Consider the following 18892-nt stretch of genomic DNA (forward strand, 5'->3'; position numbering starts at 1 on the left):
AGGATGTGGCTGACTATAACCAAGTGTATGGGCATATACCAGAATAACTATAGGCTATAGGATGTGGCTGACTATAAACAAGTGTGCTCCTTTAAGAAGTTCTGTAGCTGCCTGAGAAGGTAGACATAGCCTACAAATACAAAGATGCAGATACACTTGTTATTGCAAAAATGGATCTTGGATTAAATAGGATTAAATAGGCATCTATTAAGCAATACATACTTTTATACAGTTGAATCTCCACCATTGCTTGCTGACTATTTTCCATTGCCAGCAAAGACTCGCTGATGGTCTGTCTCCTTCTTGATAACTCTATTTTAATTTTGGTCATAATGGTTACAAACCACCAAGGCTCCAATCTAATTTTCTCTACCTAACAGTGTTTTTTTCTTTGATTCTTACTGTTTCATAGCAGCAGGGAACAACCTCTATAAATACGTTTTTGTACTCAAACGAATTACATCTTTATTTTGTAATAAATTTATGCTCATGTGGGCGCTTGACCAAACACCTGCAAGGAGAAGGAACACATTGTGGGATTGACAGCCCTAGACAACACACAAACTAATAACAAGTGGCATGCCCACTGCCTAGTCACGGTGAATAAGTAATTACTGTACAACAACACATACAGACAAACATCAACAATAAGCTTTTATTTGAATGTAATGCATCTCAAGGCTTATACCACCTAATTAAATTATATTCTGTGCTTCATGACACCTGTAGATATATCTGCCTACCACCTATGATGTCTCAGTCCATAGACCATTTTCATATAAAATCCCTTCTATTCACTTCATGTCCAACAGCAACAACAACAACAACTCTGGTTTTACAATCACCATGTGGATGAATGGGTAATCAAAGATCTCTTTGCCTGCTCAGTGTGACACCTGCATAACTGAGGGAACCGGACAACCACCTGAATTAGCTAACCACGAGTACAAACACATGAAAGGTGGACAAACTTCCAACTGATGATATTGCACTCACATAGGCATATGTCTATAATTTCAGAGTGGTTGATGTATGGAAATGAAGCACGAAACGGAAACTATTGGCTTGGATTTATTGGGACATTATGACTGTAGCATGGAGACGGCTCCATCTAGTGGATTTAATATGAACAACACACACTGTGAGCCTTTAACGATGACCCCAACAACCTTGATGAACGCTTGAACCCTGATGCACATTGAACTTCGCAACTCACTTCTCCCCTCTGCCCACCTCCAGGGCCCCCCCAACTCCAGTTTACCTACATGTTGGCCCTATAGACCGAGGTGTCATTGTAGACCTTGCATGTTAGTGTTGGCCATAGAGATCCCATTAAATTACTTGTATTATAATTCCTATTTCTATGGTGTTGGCTCTGACTCTTTCAGGCTGTTTAACTAAAAGATGAATGACAGAAACAGGCTGGAATTCTTTGATCAGAAATGTAAATTGTAGGCTGTTACTTATTGATTGAGATGCTGATCTCTATGCCATTATGGGTACGTGGCCTAGCTATAAGGCATATAAGGCAGCACTTGCTTGCCATATCCAATATAAGTCCATACACACCCAGGGTCCTGTATTTTCCGGACGTTTTTTTCTTCTGGATTGAACCATTGCAACCGGTTTGTTTTGTTTGCTATCCTCCCCAATGATGATGGGTTGGGCCAGTGGCAAATTTCTCCGGTCTCCATTGAAGCCGGAAATATGGGGCGGGGATGCTTGATCCTACGGGAAGCTTGACTGGTCTTTCAGTTTGTAGGGCAAACTGGAGGAGGGCCTTCTGTAAATCTCCGCCCTCAACATTAAATGTTGTTTCATCGATTGGCCCGCAGCACAGCAGGGTACGTTTTTTGTAACTTGCACGGATAATATGATTGGTGAAGATCTTACGATGTGCAACGTCCATGACGCGGCTTTCTTGACACTTGTGAACGACGCCATTTTGTTGTTAGTGGTGAATAGGAGCGTAAAAGAAAGATCGAGAAACCGCCACTAAAAGGTAAAACATGTATACAACGTAGCAATATAATATATGTAATTCGTAGTATTTTTTTTATTTTCAGGATCTGGAATGCAAACGATTGCTTATTTGCTTTCGGCTTGAACGCAAGCTTTGACAACGAATCCCCCTGCGTAGACTCAAACCAAACGAGGATCATCTGCCGTCAATAGCTAGTTAACGTTAGCTAGCTCGCCCGGCATTATATTCTCACGACCTGTAGAAGTCGTGGGAACACTATTCCGCTAATTTTACTGAAATTGTGTTAGTAACTATTCGCTGGTCATTGTGATTGGACATTCAGCTTCCTCCTATTTGGAGGCATTATGTCGAGTCGCTTCGCAAAATTGACGTTAGCTTGCTAGCTACGCCTATTTTCTGACTGCGTAACGTTAATTTACGTGATTTGAGTCGTCCGCCGCTTAACTAGCTAACCAACGTTAAACTCGTCTCTAAATGAATGTAGTTAACCAGCATGTGGGTTGAACGGTAAGGTGACTTGGTGGTCTCTACGGCCTTCTAGTTGGGTAACTAAACTGCCGGGAAGCTTTACCTAGCGTAACTGTTGGTACCGGATGGTTAGATTTGGTTTTGGAAACTGTTGTCAGTCTTCAAACTGAACCCGTCATATGGTTAGTCACTAGCTACTGTTACAAATCAATGTAGCTAACGAGCTAAAACCTTATGTTAGGCCAAAATCATTTTAATGGACAGACAACTGAAGCAAAATAGTGTGAGATGCATGCAAAGCTACACATCTTTATTTATGACTGACACCCATGTCTCTGTCTTCCATACATTTCCATTTTCAAACATTGAGTTCTCCAGGAATCTGGCAGATTTTCATACTTTGTTCAGGTCCTGATGAGGGGCTGATCAAACAACGGTGGAGCAGGTTAACCCCAGCATGCCTAACTTTCCCTTATGGAAAAACATTGCTAGACTTAAAAGAAAAATGTCCACTATTTGCCTGTCCATCCAGAAAGTGAGCCCCCTTGATGCCCCTAGTGTTCCCTCAATATTAATGTGTGTACTGTATGTATTAGGCTGTACATCAAATGTTCCACCCCCTTGTCATTTGGCATGTCAATTATTAATCCACATGGGCTCTTTTGAATTTTTTTATGAGCATCTCTTGGTAACTGGCACCTCTTTTAGAACCCCTTAACACTGACTGTCAATGCACCCCAAAAGACTCCACCTCAGGCAGCCTATATCACATGCATACTGTGATAAGTTCACTTAACTACTCTCTGATGACTTGCTGCAGGCCTCCCATACCCCTCCCCTGTTATTCCTGTTTCCTCAGAGGACGATGCATTCTGAGCACTTCCTCTTTGCTTTAGTTGAGGAACAGGGTGGACAATCCTGATTCAAATGAGCTGCCATTGTTGTGATGTCATTAGAAATCTGCAAGCTATGAGCTTTTCTAGTTCTGGAACTCCCCTCTGTGGAATGCCTTTTGGCTAGAGCTAGATTCGTTGTCACATTCTGAATTCAGGAAGGCACTTTGTGAAACTGACAACTCCCTGTGTTCATGATGTTAGAACTCAAATCACACCCCTCCTAGCTTTTGTTTGCCTACGGTTGTTGTGTAGTTTATTTCAGAAGTGCCAAGGCGTGTGTCATATTTAAATGGCTTCAGCATGTTTCCACCAAAGAAACCCTTTATGAATTATGTTCATTTGTATACCATTTGCCACACAATTGTCTTGAAGGAGTGTAATAATACCGTGTTGGTGTTATCCTATGCTATCATTTGTAGCCATGTGCTATTGGGGGGGATTTGCTCAAGATCATAGTGTTCCATTATTTTAAAGTCATTCCTGTCCTTTGGAGAAAGACCTGAGTATTCAATAGCTTATTTGCCCTGATAGGATCATTGTTTCCCTGTCTCTCTCCTGGTTAATTCAGCAGTGTGTCTCTGCTTACAGGTGTGTTGTTACCTCTCTCATATCCAGCCTCTAGTACTCTGGTTCTTCTGAGCACTGACCTATATTCGCCACATCACTGGCCTCATTGTGTGCTTTTACTTGAGCTCAGACTGCGTGCTCTTCGTTTCACCTACAACACTTGTATGGGTCTTTTATAATGCGGTCCCATTGTCCCCTACTCTTGTCCAGTTTGTATTAAGACCGCTAACTTGTCTCAAATATGAATCTGTTTTTGTCATGGTGTTTAGGATACACTATTTTTCTGATTTAGTGAGCCTGTTTCATCATAAGCCGTGTCTTAACTCACATGATTCTGCGATGTGCTTGGCAACATACTGAATAACAGGAAGGATTGTTATTGCAATGAATTTGCCTAATTCAAAATGAAAGTTAACAATTGATACATTTGTGGGTCATTCCATGAAAGAGTGCCCTTTGATATTTTAAGTAGAAATTGTGTACCAATATTGGATTTTAAAAGCCTGTTATTTTAAATGCTTATATGAAGATTTTAACCCACTTAATCTCAAAACGTCTCCAAGGTTCAGCATCATTGTAAAGCCCTAGTCATTTTGTTGCTAGACAGTTATTTCTGAAGATGATTATTTATGTGATTCATTTAAGTATGTCCCTCAACCCTGTTATGTGAACTGAACTCTCATTTTAATATGGTGACACTGTCTTTTAAAACATTGAACATCTATTAGTAATATCTTAGAGTAAAAGCAGATGAGCTGATTCTACTCTTTTTGGCAATTTTGTGGTGCAAAACTGAGCAGGTCGAGCATAACATGTCAACCCTGTTACCCATAGACTAGAAATGTTGTAACAATGTGTTTTTGTGTGTGAAGCTTGCATTCAATTGCCCCTCCCGGTTGAACAAATGTTTCTGTGACAGTTTCCCTGTCCATAAGTGGATATTATTATAAAGAATTAAACCATTATTTAACTAGGTAAGTCAGTTAAGAACAAATTCTAATATTCAATGATGGCCTAGGAACAGTGGGTTAACTGCCTTGTTCAGGGTCAGAACGACAGATGTTTACCTTGTGAGCTCGGGGATTTGATCTTGCAACCTGTCCAACGCTCTAACCACTCGGCTGCCTGCCGCCCCAAATTTTATGGTTGATATCAGAAGAAATCATCAACCCTGTTACTTTATTTTGCACATAATAGGCACTATTAAAACAAAATGTACCTCTTGAGGGAGGATTTTTATTTTGTCATTAAGTTGAAATTAGGTGAAAGTTACACTTCTCAAAAGGCACCAAATTGATGGAAAGACCCGTGTACATTTCAACAGTGAGAAAGTTAAGTAAAAAAAAACATGAATTAGTTATGGTGTTGTGTTAGACATGTATGTAGGCTTCTATTTGGGACTGACTAGGCTATTACATTGTAATCGTTGTGGCTGCTGTTACAAAGCCTGTTTGTGTTCTTGCCTGGTGGGTGTTGGGCAATAGGTGTTCAGGTGATGCTATGTTGTAACCAGCCTCTACCCCTGGATCGTGTCTCTGGTCAGTGCTCTGCCAGTCATGTGATCTACTTCTCTGCTCCTGGCTATGAGTAAACAGTTGCCTGCCAGTCAGAACGACACCGACCTGCAGCCCCATCAGTCCTGCTCGTGTGTGGTGTGAGACCCAGAGGCGCTGCTGTGAGGGCCCATTGTTAAGACGCAAAATAAACACAGACAGTGACTGAATGCTTTTCTCAGCACTTTTTCTCCCTCTCATGAATTTAATCTCTGTGGTTGCCCTTTATCAGCGATAAGGAAGCTTAGCCTGACATTATTACCCTCACAGGTCCAAAATCTTAATGAAACTACCAAGGATGGGTACCTTCTATATACATTTATAAATTGATTCATAAAAAATGTCTTGTTTTACACCGATCCGACACCACCCACATTGTATGCGGGAGCAGTGCAGAATATTTCAATGTTTTCAAGTTAATGAATCTTTTCATCCACACTGCTCACATACGTCAGCGAGCTTTTGTGTTACCGAACACGTGAACACACACACTGCCGGTTTAGCCTGGTGTTAGGCATAATGAATGTTTTACGACTACTAGCTTAACCATTTTGGTTTCTGTCTCCCTTCCTCCAGATTAGCCAAGATGGGGAACATGTTTGCAGGCCTGTTTAAGAATCTCTTTGGTAAAAAAGAGATGCGGATTCTGATGGTGGGGCTGGATGCTGCCGGCAAGACCACCATACTGTACAAGCTCAAACTGGGAGAGATCGTCACCACAATCCCTACCATCGGTGAGTAGCTTAAGCCTTATCCCTTTTACTCCTTGTCATCACACACCCCCTCACCTAGGTACAAACCCCTCTTGAAATGCTCCCCAATATTCCTCCAATAACTTGCTCCATGTGATTTTCATGAGATCTAGGCTCCTGTTTGTTTAGTTGTAGGGGAGTGGAAATGAATGTCCCCATCTCATCCGAACCCTGATCACTGCCCACATGCCCAGAGTAGCTGCCGTGAGCTGCCCTCAGGCTCTGAAGCAATGAGTGGGCCCCTGTAGAGGCCAACAGTCTGCCTGTACATGGATTTCATTAGGAGACGTGGGTCGGGCACTGTGTAGCCTACCTACATCAGCTGCAGAGCTCCTGCAGGCAGGCAACGTCCTGCTGTGTGGCTGTTGTCATAGGGATTAAGTGACTTTTAAATATAGGAATGAATGGAGCTTTACAGCCCCCCCTGAAATAAATGTTGCGTTATAGGAATGTAACACAAGGCTGACATTTCATATTCCAGTAGATGTTCATTCACTTTGTGTATTTTATTAAAATATACATTTTAATTTGCAGCTACATTCGGGCAAAGACATTTCATACAGACATTTGTGTTAAGGGGGAGTGACTTAGCTTGCCTGTTTGGGATTGCTGATATGTCATCTCACATAGCCTCTTGGAATGTTAGTGTCTTAGGTTGCTGATGTAACTGATCTTTCTCGCTCTCTCAGGTTTTAACGTTGAGACGGTAGAATACAAGAACATCAGCTTCACCGTGTGGGATGTGGGCGGTCAGGACAAGATCAGGCCTCTGTGGCGGCACTACTTCCAGAACACCCAAGGTGAGTGGACACTATCACCAGAACCCCCTCAGCACCATCTCAAAGTCAGAAACAGTGATGTTGAGACTGTCCCGGGTAAATGTTCATATTTTCCTCACCCTCCATCCTTTCTCTCCCTCTGCTACTCTCAGGTCTGATCTTTGTGGTGGACAGTAATGATAGGGAGAGAGTGAACGAGGCGCGGGAGGAGCTGACAAGGATGCTGGCTGAAGACGAGCTGAGAGACGCTGTGCTGCTTGTGTTCGCTAACAAACAGGTGAACTGACTAACTGGGGAGAGACACTAGTGCTTCAGGAAAACAGAGGTATTTTTACCTGCTACCCTGGACATGTCATTTTAGCTTGACGGGTAAAGAGTAGGCCACTTAAATCAAGTGTTCTCGGCGTGAGCGGTGCGTGAAATTCTTTAAAATTGAATCCGAGCGCAATTCTACACTGAGCAGAGCGAAACTAACAAACAGGTGATCTTTTTTCCACTAATTTGGTCTTTTGACCAATCAGATCAGATATTTTGCCAGTAATTGGGAAAAAGATCAATTGGGCTGCCTGTGTTAACGCAGCCCAAGGCTTCACCAGTAATCTGCATCTAATTGGTAGTACAGTATTGTTATTCATATGGTTTGCAGATACTAGTAGTTCAACTCAAGGTCATACAATGGACTCCCTCTATACTAAGTAGAGGTCGACCGATTATGATTTTTCAACACCAATACCGATTATTTGAGGACCAAAAAAAGCCAATAGTGATTAATCAGATGATTTTTACATTTTCTTTGTCGCTCTCTCTCTCGTGTGTGTGTGTAAAAATTTGCTAAGAGCTCCTGGCAAATGCAGTAAGGTACTCTTTGAATGAATGCCTATGAGCCTGTTGCTGCCATCTACCACCTCTGTCAGACTGCTATATCAAATCATAGACTTAATTATAATATAATAAACACAAAAATATGAACCTTTGGTCATTAATACTGTCAAATCTGTAAACTATCATTTTGAAAACAAAATGTTTATTCTTTCAGTGAAATACGGAATCGTTCCGTATTTTATCGAACGGCTGGCAACCCTAAGTCTAAATATTGCTGTTACATTGCACAACCTTCAATGTTATGTCATAATTATGTAAAATTCTGGCAAATTAGTTTACAACGAGTCAGGCGGCCCAAACTGTTGCATATACCCGGACTCTGCTTGCACTGAACGTAAGAGAATCGACACAATTTCCCTAGTTAATATTGCCTGCTAACATTAATTTCTTTTAACTAAATATGCAGGTTAAAAATATATACTTCTGTATATTGATCTTAAGAAAGGCATTGATGTTTATGGTTAGGTACATTTGTGCAATGATAGTGCTTTTTTTGCGAATCATCTCCCGTTTGGCGAAGTTGAAGTAAGCTGTGATTCTATGATATATTAACAGGCACCGCATTGATTATATGCAACGTAGGACAAGCTAGTTCAACGAGTAATATCATCAACCATGTGTAGTTAACAAATTATTATGTTAAGATTGTATTTTATAAGATAAGTTTAATGTTAGCTAGTAACTTATCTTGGCTCCTTGCAGCCACAAGGCCCTTTTGATGTTGCACCCGCGTTACAGGTGGTCAGCCTGCCACACAGTTTCCTTGTGGATTGTAATGTAATCGGCCATAATCGGCATCCAAAAAGGCAGATTACCGATTGTTATGAAAACTTGAAATCGGCCGACCTCTAATACTAAGATGGCTTGTTAAGGTCTGTTGCAGACGCATGTATTCCTGGGTTAACCCTTTTCTCTCCACTCTTCAGGACCTCCCCAACGCTATGAACGCAGCGGAGATCACAGACAAGCTGGGCCTGCACTCCCTGCGCCAGCGTAACTGGTACATCCAGGCCACCTGCGCTACCAGCGGGGACGGGCTCTACGAGGGCCTCGACTGGCTCTCCAACCAGCTAAAGAACGCAAAATGATCCACCATTCCGCCGTCTGTCTGCGTCTTTGTCTGCGCAGTGTGTTATGGGCGACAGCGCTGGTCCCAGCCCCTCTCTCCTCCCGTCTCTCTCACTCCATCCCCTCCAACCATTGGGGCTTTGACCAGTGATACCCCACATACGCGTGTGTGTGAGAGTGCAAGTGTTTGTGTGGATCTTAATGTGTATGTATGTGTGGGTGCATGTGTGTGAGCCGGGAGTGGGAGCAGCCCTGCTGTGCCTTCAACAGTCTCACTCACCCATGGAAATGACAGCATGGCTAACTCTAGCGCCCCCCCTCCCCTCCTGACCCACCGTCAGTGGCTCCTAAGACACCCTGGTTTTCACAAGGCAAAGAAAGACCCAGGATGCTAAGTCTTATGTGTAATCTGCAAAATGAATAAAGTTTATAGATTAAAAAACAACTTTGATTTTCCATCCACTAGTATTGCGATCTGTCAGACACTCTTGTTAAACTGTTGGTTTGAGACCCCACACCATGAAATACATCTCAATGTAACCTGTATCAGGTTGGAAAAAAGACAAATAAAAATAGCTTTTCCATCCTAGATCCTTCTTTGCATTCTTTGGAAAATCATGTTGTTCTTGTATGCCCAACTGCATTGTTCTGGCTGTCTTGGGAACACTAGCTAATCAATTATTAGCTAGCTTTCAGTCTCTGTCCTAACCCTCAAATCTCCATTGAAGCACAGCAAATTAGTGATGTCACACAGCCCCTCGCCCACTCGTTTGTTGTTGAGCGAAGCCGCCTTAGCCTGAATGATGACGGTGATGCTTGGTCAGACCTGCAGGACTTTAGGGTCAGCTGTTTGGTAGGCATTACTGACTGAAATGAGTTGTTACTATTGTTTTTGGTTTATTAGAATGGAGCAAGACATGTCTTGTCTGGAAATAAGTTGTTGTTCCAAAAGGTAACCATGGTAACCAGCTGCCCTCTAGGATCACATGTGATGGCCTCTTTATCACGCTGCATCTTTATTGGTGGCTAACACCAAGTGATATGTTCCTTTCACAGGGCCTTGTGAGATCATTGATAATGTTTTGATTGAGTGAACAATCCTTACCGCCGGGTATGGAAAACGCAATAAACTGTATTTGTCTAGTACTACACTATACTACCTATGCTAGGCAGAGGGTCAGTGTAGTTGAGTGTAGCTAGCCACAGCTCTGTGAGTACATTGGGTGAGTGTACATGGGATTAGTTGGGTGTTTTCAGCACCGTTCCTGTCCACTGGAACAGCGAGGCCTTTTGAGAGTTGCTCCCACTCTGGCTTTCTCCTCATTACATTTTCTGTTGTCTACTTTTTTCCTTTTTATTATATTTGATTTACATTGTTCTTTTTTTGTACAGATGACCTGGTTCACTTGGTCTAGCATGAGCTGAGGAGCCAGGTGTGCAGTATTTCAATCAAAATGCTTTAGGATCCTTTGGGTTTGACTTATGAAGGGCTGGTTGTGTTTGGGTTAGCTTTTAGGATGTTTGCAGAGTTGGACTTTTCTGCAGGGCATGGGGTGGGCCTGATGGGTCACTTCCAGCAGAGGAGGTTGGTGGGAGGAGCTGTAGGAGGATGGGCTCATTGTAATGACTGGAATGACATAATTGTCAAATGTGGTTCTGATATGTTTGATACCGTTCCATTGATTCCATTCCCGACATTACATTAAGCCCCTCCTTTAGGTCCTTCCTTCAGCCGCCACTGACTTTCAGCTGCACTAACATGGCACTCTTCTCCAATTCCTCATAGTGCTGTGTTGTTACCAAGCTCTCATGGCATTCAATGCGTTACGCTTCAGCCTACAATCCAAACTCTGAATTGTTAACACACACCCTATGCGGGGCTATCTAGGTTGTTTGCTCTATATGTGTCGTCAGGGTTACTTATCCCGGTTCTTCTGCACAGGTAGAGTCACATATTCCCCTTTGCTCCATGTGAAACATGACCAGCTTACAGTATAATACAATAGTACTGTAACTAGACCATGGAAGGTTGCCTCATCAACCTCTTTACAACAAGCAGTGGGGGAAAGCTTGAGCTTTCTGCTCACATCAGCAGTGCTCTCATCGCCAACTCTCTCCCATCAGCATCGCCATAGCAACTACACCAGCAGACAGTCACCATGTGCAATTTAAGCCGCGGCTGTTCTTCACATCAACACACAGCTTCAAAATGTATACCATAAGTGACAAAATGGTTTTCTGTACATCCCATGTATTCCAAAGGCTACTGCTAATTTAGTTGAGAAACCCTTAGTACACTGTACTGTACACACCCCCTGCTGATTGAAGATGACCCTAAGGCCCCAGCCCCACACTGACCTCTTGAGGGTAGGACTGACCTTTACCCTTGTATCTGTGTACAACTGGACAATTAGATCTCTTTTTTCTGTTATGAATTGTTCCAGAAAATGTTTTCAACAAATTAATAACTCTAATCTAATTTTTGGCCTTTTCTTTTGTAATGATATTGTAGAGTTTAGTGCTGAAAGAAAACCCATTGAATTGAATGATGAGCGTCACTTCCGGCATATGGCAGGTAATTAAAGTGTATATGAACTTCTGGATGAACATTTATTTTAACTTGACAATTTAATTTAGCTACCCTTGTTCAGATGTGAAGCTTTCATTTTCAGATCATTTTCTGTACAAATGACACAAGGTGTGTGTGCATATGTCTTTTCTTTTCATTAAGGATTTCCCTTTGTTTTTAGCTTTTTTTAACCCATCTTGTAACATCTGAGAAATGCACTATAATAAAGAGATCTCTATTACAAATCTCTTGTATATTTATTTAATGAAAATATAAAATAGATGCTTAGTTACTGAAACACTGGGCTAAAATAGGCTTAGATACTGAAACACTGGGCTAAAATAGGCTTAGATACTGAAACACTGGGCTAAAATAGGCTTAGATACTGAAACACTGGGCTAAAATAGGCTTAGATATTGAAACACTGGGCTAAAATACGCTTTAATACTGAAACACTGGGCTAAAATAGGCTTAGATACTGAAACACTGGGCTAAAATAGGCTTAGATACTGAAACACTGGGCTAAAATAGGCTTAGATACTGAAACACTGGGCTAAAATAGGCTTAGATACTGAAACACTGGGCTAAAATAGGCATAGATACTGAAACACTGGGCTAAAATAGGCTTAGATACTGAAACATCAGTTCACAATTCCACCACAGTAAGAACCTATTCATTACCTTGGAACACAGATCATATTCAACAAGGGTTCACTTTTAAGGTAAACCTTTAAGGTTTTCAGGCTAACAGTGTTTTTGAGTTACAAAAATCACAAAAGCCCCTGAGGCAGATTTTCCGAGACTGCAATTACTCTTAGTCACAGTGTGGCACTACCTACAAAATAATAGCATTTTGTTTCTGTCTTCTTTCAGAGAAAAAGTCGTGCAGCATGGTTCTCCCACTGACATAAAATGCTTTCTTAGGCTGTTCAGGGAGGCTTGGCCTGCAGAGGCTCAGTCTGTCTTTTCCTGTAGTGTCTGCATGAGAGAACTGGTGTGGTTTTTAGGCCATGTTGTGTGTGTCCCCCCCTCCTAGGCAAGGTAAACCACACACATCAATTCTATGCTATCTTTTGTGTACTTTCTCAGTTAAAAAAAAAAGAAAGGCGATTGTTTCACCATCTCATTGTCTCAGGTCCATTGACCCGCCCAGAATTATGGTCAATAATGTGGTTAGAGCTGGACGATATATCTGGAATACTGGTATACCGATATGGATTTTTACAATACAGTAACGATATGTTGATATAGGGCTAAACAAATGAAAAGTTTTACAAATTGGACTACATCACTGACAATTTGGTCCTAGTTTGGTTGAGTATAAATAGCCTAATCAGAATGGAGAAAGCCCATTGTGACCACTTAGAATGCATTTGTTGCCATCCTACTCAGAACATATTTAGAACTTTTATTCAAAAACATGAAATACTGTTAAATACCGACATCCCATCAAAAATCTGAAAAACATTGTGATATGATATTGTGTCTGTTGTCCACCCCTTAATGTGGTTATCCAGGAACAAGTGTAATGATCTCTGGAATTACCCTGTTGAATCAATGATATGTGGCATGTAAACTTTGTATCGGTTGCCCCGAAATCAAAAAATGATGCTTTCAAGGAACGCTCAGAGCACTTTTACTGACATCTGTCATCATTTGGAATACCCAGGTGATCTATCGCAATACCATTTCTCAATATCCTCAGACCAGGCTGGGATTGAGTTTTTGTCTTTCATTACAAGTCAAAATCCCAGAGAATGTCCCTGTGTGGAGCTTAGAACAAGCCCTTAAATATAGTTGATGGGACCATATCCCATTTTCAGTTATATGCTATACGGTTTAGATGAAGCTCATGCAGACTGTTCATTATCCTCTTTGTTTGGGTTCCCAAAATTCTACAAAGGATTCAAGGAATCAGGTCTGAGGATAAAAAATTGAAAAGGAGTCTTAGGGAATGTTCCTCATATTTCACCATATGAAGTGAACTTTATTGGAACCCCCTTGAAGAATAGTGACAATATCAAATGGAACCAGTGACAATAGAGAGTGATCTCCCCTTGTTTCGCCCTACATCTTGGCTGTCTGATGTACAGGTCATGTGACATATTGAGGTCAGTGTGATGGACTAGTCTCTTAACCCTATGCCAACTGAAACTTGTCCCCTTGGAAACGTGCCTATCTCACCTGTCATGCATGTAGCAATTTTCACCGTTTTCAATTACTTGCCATTGACATTGAAAACAAGGGGATGTTGATCACAAAGGAGAGACGGCGAGAGACGGCATGTTCTTTCCCTTTGTGAGGTGACAGCTGCTCAGCAGCAGGGGAGGGCTTGATCACACATACTATACTGCATACTATTTTTGCTCTCATAAAAAATCATATGCATATCCATATGAAATGGATCTATATCAGTATGCACCTAATGAAGACCATCTGGCAGTGGTGCAGCATGAATGGCTTTGTTACTGTCACTGCCTCAGTCAGAGTCATATCACCATGCGATATAGCAGCTACAGTGTATTGGAATACCCCATAATCCTCTCTTCCTCCTCCAGACCAAATTTCCATGATTGCTTTTAGTGTACCATCAGGAACTAAATTAAATCATTTGTGTTGATGGACTAATCATGTTGATTTAATTTGTCTCTTTGATGTTTGTTGGGGTATTAATGCTCTGTGTATAGCTGGGTAGGGGGTCTGGGAAAGGAAGGGCATTATATTAACATTAGCAGGCACCTGGCTCAATTCTCTCAACAGAAGTGGCTGTCATGATTCTAATGATGACACCTGAGAAGTCTCTCCAAAGGAGATGGGCCCTGGATGGTTCAGTATGGCCCTTCCCAAACTCCTCAAGAGGTTAACTGGGAGAGCTGTCCTGACAGCAAGAGAGAGAAAGAGGATAGAGAGAGACCCCCTATCCCCCAGATGCCCACTTTAATCATTTTTTTTTAACTAGGCAAGTCAGTTAAGAACAAATTCTTATTTACAATGACACCTACCCCAGCCAAACCCTAACCTGGAAGACGCTGGGCCAATAGTGCACCGCCCTATGAGACTCCCAATCACGGCCGGTTGTGATACAGCTTGGAATCAAACCAGGGTCTATTGTGACGCCTCTAGCACTGAGATGCAGTGCCTTAGACCGCTGCGCCACTCAGAAGCCCAAGATATATCTCTAGCACAATTCTCCATATTTCTCTGCCATGAAAAACCTCCCATGATTGAGAATCCTCTTTTTTCCCTCATCCATATTGAAATTGGATTGGTTTAGTCAGGTTTTAGGGGGAAATACATTTTAATTAGAGATGACAGTGGTGTTTATGGTAAAACCTTTGTCTGTCTGTCTGCATGCGTGTGTGAAGGGAGACCAGAGGTAGGTGTCACCTCACACTCAGTGACAGCCCTGCGTTTGAAAAGTCCACTGGCACTACTGAGATGGAACTCAGAGAGACAGTCTCATCACCTCCTGCAGGGTGCCAAGCAGACTGCACACTGTCTCTTTTCACATGCAAACTCCATCCCTCTAACCTTAATACCACAGCTTAGGAAATCACCTCAACTGTAATGTTGCACTGTAACCTAACAAGAAATCATTAAATATGGCTTTACTAGTGTGTGATAATGGGTAATTCCCCCTCTCCGCCTTGCTGCTATGTAGAATCCACCCTAAACATGTCAGTGTCTGCTCTCACCACTAGAGGGTACCAAAGTTCCATTTAGCTCACTGCTGGCTTTCTATTTGGTTTCTGATCTGCGCGCAAACACACACGCACACACATACACACGCAAGAAGAATGTTAGGGCTATGATTATGAAATAGTGCATAATGTAGGTCGAGGCTGAGGATCATGGTGGGTTAATGAGGGCTGAGGATCATGGGGGATTAATGAGGGCTGAGAATCTTGGTAGGTTAATGAGGGCTGAGGATCATGGTGTGTTGATGTGGGTTGAGGATCATGGTGGGTTGATGAGGGCTGAGGATCATGGTAGGTTAATGAGGGCTGAGGATCAAGATATCAGTTTGTCTCTGTGAATGGTTTGTCCTCTGACAAATCAACTGTAAATTTCGGTGTTCCTCAAGGTTCTGTTTTAGGACCACTATTGTTTTCACTATATATTTTACCTCTTGGGGATGTCATTCGAAAACATAATGTTAACTTTCACTGCTACAATTAATCTTAATGGTTGTACAGTCGTCTCAAATAAAACTGTGAAGGACCTCGGCATTACTCTGGACCCTGATCTCTCTTTTGAAGAACATATCAAGACTGTTTCAAGGACAGCTTTTTTCCATCTACATAACATTTCAAAAATCAGAAACTTTCTGTCCAAAAATGTTGCAGAAAAATTAATCCATGCTTTTGTCACTTCTAGGTTAGACTACTGCAATGCTCTACTTTCCGGCTACCCGGAGAAAGCACTAAATAAACTTCAGTTAGTGCTTGAATCCTGACTAGAACCAAAAAATTAGATCATATTACTCTAGTGCTAGCCTCCCTACACTGGCTTCCTGTCAAGGCAAGGGCTGATTTCAAGGTTTTACTGCTAACCTACAAAGCATTACATGGTCTTGCTCCTACCTATCTCTCTGATTTGGTCCTGCCATACATACCTACACGTACGCTACGGTCACAAGACGCAGGCCTCCTAATTGTCCCTAGAATTTCTAAGCAAGCAGCTGGAGGCAGGGCTTTCTCCTATAGAGCTCAATTTTTATGGAATGATCTGCCTACCCATGTAAGAGACCAAACTCGGTCTCAACCTTTAAGTCTTTACTGAAGACTCATCTCTTCAGTGGGTCATATGATTGAGTGTAGTCTGGCCCAGGAGTGGGAAGGTGAACGGAAAGGCTCTGGAGCAACAAACTGCCCTTGCTGCCTCTGCCTGGCCGGTTCCCCTCTTTCCACTGGGATTCTCTGCCTCTAACCCTATTACAGGGGCTGAGTCACTGGCTTACTGGGGCTCTTTCATACCGTCCCTAGGAGGGGTGCGTCACTTGAGTGGGTTGAGTCACTGATGTGATCTTCCTGTCTGGGCCCCCCCCCCCCTTGGGTTGTGCTGTGGCAGAGATCTTTGTGGGCTATACTCGGCCTTGTCTCAGGATGGTAAGTTGGTGGTTGAAGATATCCCTCTAGTGGTGTGGGGGCTGTGCTTTGGCAAAGTGGGTGGGGTTATATCCTGCCTGTTTGGCCCTGTCCCGGGGTGTCCTCGGACGGGGCCAATGTGTCTCCGGACCCCTCCTGTCTCAGCCTCCAGTATTTATGGTGCAGTAGTTTATGTGTCGGGGGCTAAGGTCACTTTGTTATATCTGGAGTACTTCTCATGTCCTATTCGGTGTCCTGTGTGAATTTAAGTGTGCTCTCTCTAATTCTCTCTTTCTCTCTTTCTCTCAGAGGACCTGAGCCCTAGGACCATGCCTCAGGATTACCTGACATGATGACTCCTTGCTGTCCCCAGTCCACCTGGCCGTGCTGCTGCTCCAGTTTCAACTGTTCTGCCTTATTATTATTGGACCATGCTAGTCATTTATGAACATTTGAACATCTTGGCCATGTTCTGTTATAATCTCCACCCGGCACAGCCAGAAGAGGACTGGCCACCCCACATAGCCTGGTTCCTCTCTAGGTTTCTTCCTAGGTTTTGGCCTTTCTAGGGAGTTTTTCCTAGCCACCGTGCTTCTACACCTGCATTGCTTGATGTTTGGGGTTTTAGGCTGGGTTTCTGTACAGCACTTTGAGATATCAGCTGATGTACGAAGGGCTATTTAAATAAATTTGATTTGATTTGGTGGGAGGATCATGGTGGGTTAATGAGGGCTGATGATCATGGTGGGTTGATGAGGGCTGAGGATCATGGTGGGTTGATGAGGGCTGAGGACCATGGTGGGTTGATGAGGGCTGAGGATCATGGTGGGTTAATGAGGGCTGAGGATCATGGTAGATTAATGAGGGCTGAGGATCATGGTGGGTTGATGAGGGCTGAGGATCATGGTGGGTTGATGAGGGCTGAGGATCATGGTGGGTTGATGAGGGCTGAGGATCATGGTGGGTTGATGAGGGCTGAGGATCATGGTGGGTTAATGAGGGCTGAGGATCATGGTGGGTTGTAGAGGGCTGAGGATCATGGTGGGTTAATGAGGGCTGAGGATCATGGTGGGTTGTAGAGGGCTGAGGATCATGGTGGGTTGATGAGGGCTGAGGATCATGGTGGGTTGATGAGGGCTGAGGATCATGGTGGGTTGATGAGGGCTGAGGATCATGGTGGGTTAATGAGGGCTGATGATCATGGTGGGTTGATGAGGGCTGAGGATCATGGTGGGTTGATGAGGGCTGAGGATCATGGTGGGTTGTAGAGGGCTGAGGATCATGGTGGGTTGATGAGGGCTGAGGATCATGGTGGGTTGATGAGGGCTGAGGATCATGGTGGGTTGATGAGGGCTGAGGATCATGGTGGGTTGTAGAGGGCTGAGGATCATGGTGGGTTAATGAGTGTTGGGCGGGGCCTGGTTGGGGGTCCTAGAATGCTGTGCTGCTGGTGATGAGGGTCTGTTTATATAAAACGGAGCCCATACTGTGCTGGCTAGACCACTGCTCTACGGTTCTCTCTACAGCATGATTTCAGGTGGAGAATTCTCCATGGTGACGTTACCTTGGAAACAGCACCTTACTTATTTATAGAGAGTGGTTGGGCAGACATGGAAAAATAAAGGAGATTGGGAGACATGGACTCTTTGCCACAAGATGTATGTGTGTGGCGATAGTGGGCAGTTTAACATCTTCGTTTTCATGCTAATGTGGTCTGTAATTTGAGGGTTGCTTAACGAGGACGCTGTGTCATTGCTAAGGAGACTGACAGAGTCTGGCCGGCTGATTCAATGATTGGTTGATGTGGATGAGATCTTGCTAGTCACATCTGATGCCTGGAATCCCTTGCTTATGGAGTGTGATTTTAGGAGTGATCTGCTAGTGGAACGCCTTTTGATTATTATTTATTTTTTTACAGTGGATGTTGACCCTACATTCTGTATGCAAAAAATTATGTATGATAAACATGCAGACTTAAAAAAATATATCTTAGCATTCACCAATTTCACACACAGACACACACCAACAAACACACTAATACCGGTACAAAAAACCACACTCTTTCCCTCTCACACATGGCCAACCATCGGCCTGCTGAACCTGACCTTTAGAAGGAGGTCTCTGTGGAGTGCCTACATCTCAACTTGATCTGAGGCATCACACCCCCAATTTACCGCCACATTAATCCCTTACTGCCCCCCCCCCCTGCACTGATCAGCCCGTCAGCCCAGGGGATCTCTGTCACAGCAGCAGCACAGTTTTTCATTTGATCCATCCTGTCCCACTG

General features: G+C 43.1%; 1 protein-coding gene across 1 annotated transcript; it reads left to right on the forward strand.

Annotated features, from left to right (window-relative positions):
- The first annotated feature begins 1893 nt into the window (after nt 1-1893).
- LOC135555692 (ADP-ribosylation factor 2) lies at nt 1894-11763 on the forward strand. The gene is made up of 5 exons (XM_064988361.1): nt 1894-2002; nt 6045-6202; nt 6910-7020; nt 7152-7276; nt 8808-11763. The coding sequence occupies exons 2-5, from the start codon at nt 6055-6057 to the stop codon at nt 8967-8969; spliced, it is 546 nt and encodes a 181-aa protein (XP_064844433.1). The 5' UTR covers nt 1894-2002; nt 6045-6054; the 3' UTR covers nt 8970-11763.
- Nucleotides 11764-18892: the final 7129 nt, after the last annotated feature.

Source organism: Oncorhynchus masou, chromosome 15 (genome assembly GCF_036934945.1).
Source record: "Oncorhynchus masou masou isolate Uvic2021 chromosome 15, UVic_Omas_1.1, whole genome shotgun sequence".
In the NCBI taxonomy this organism is placed as follows: Eukaryota; Metazoa; Chordata; class Actinopteri; order Salmoniformes; family Salmonidae; genus Oncorhynchus; species Oncorhynchus masou.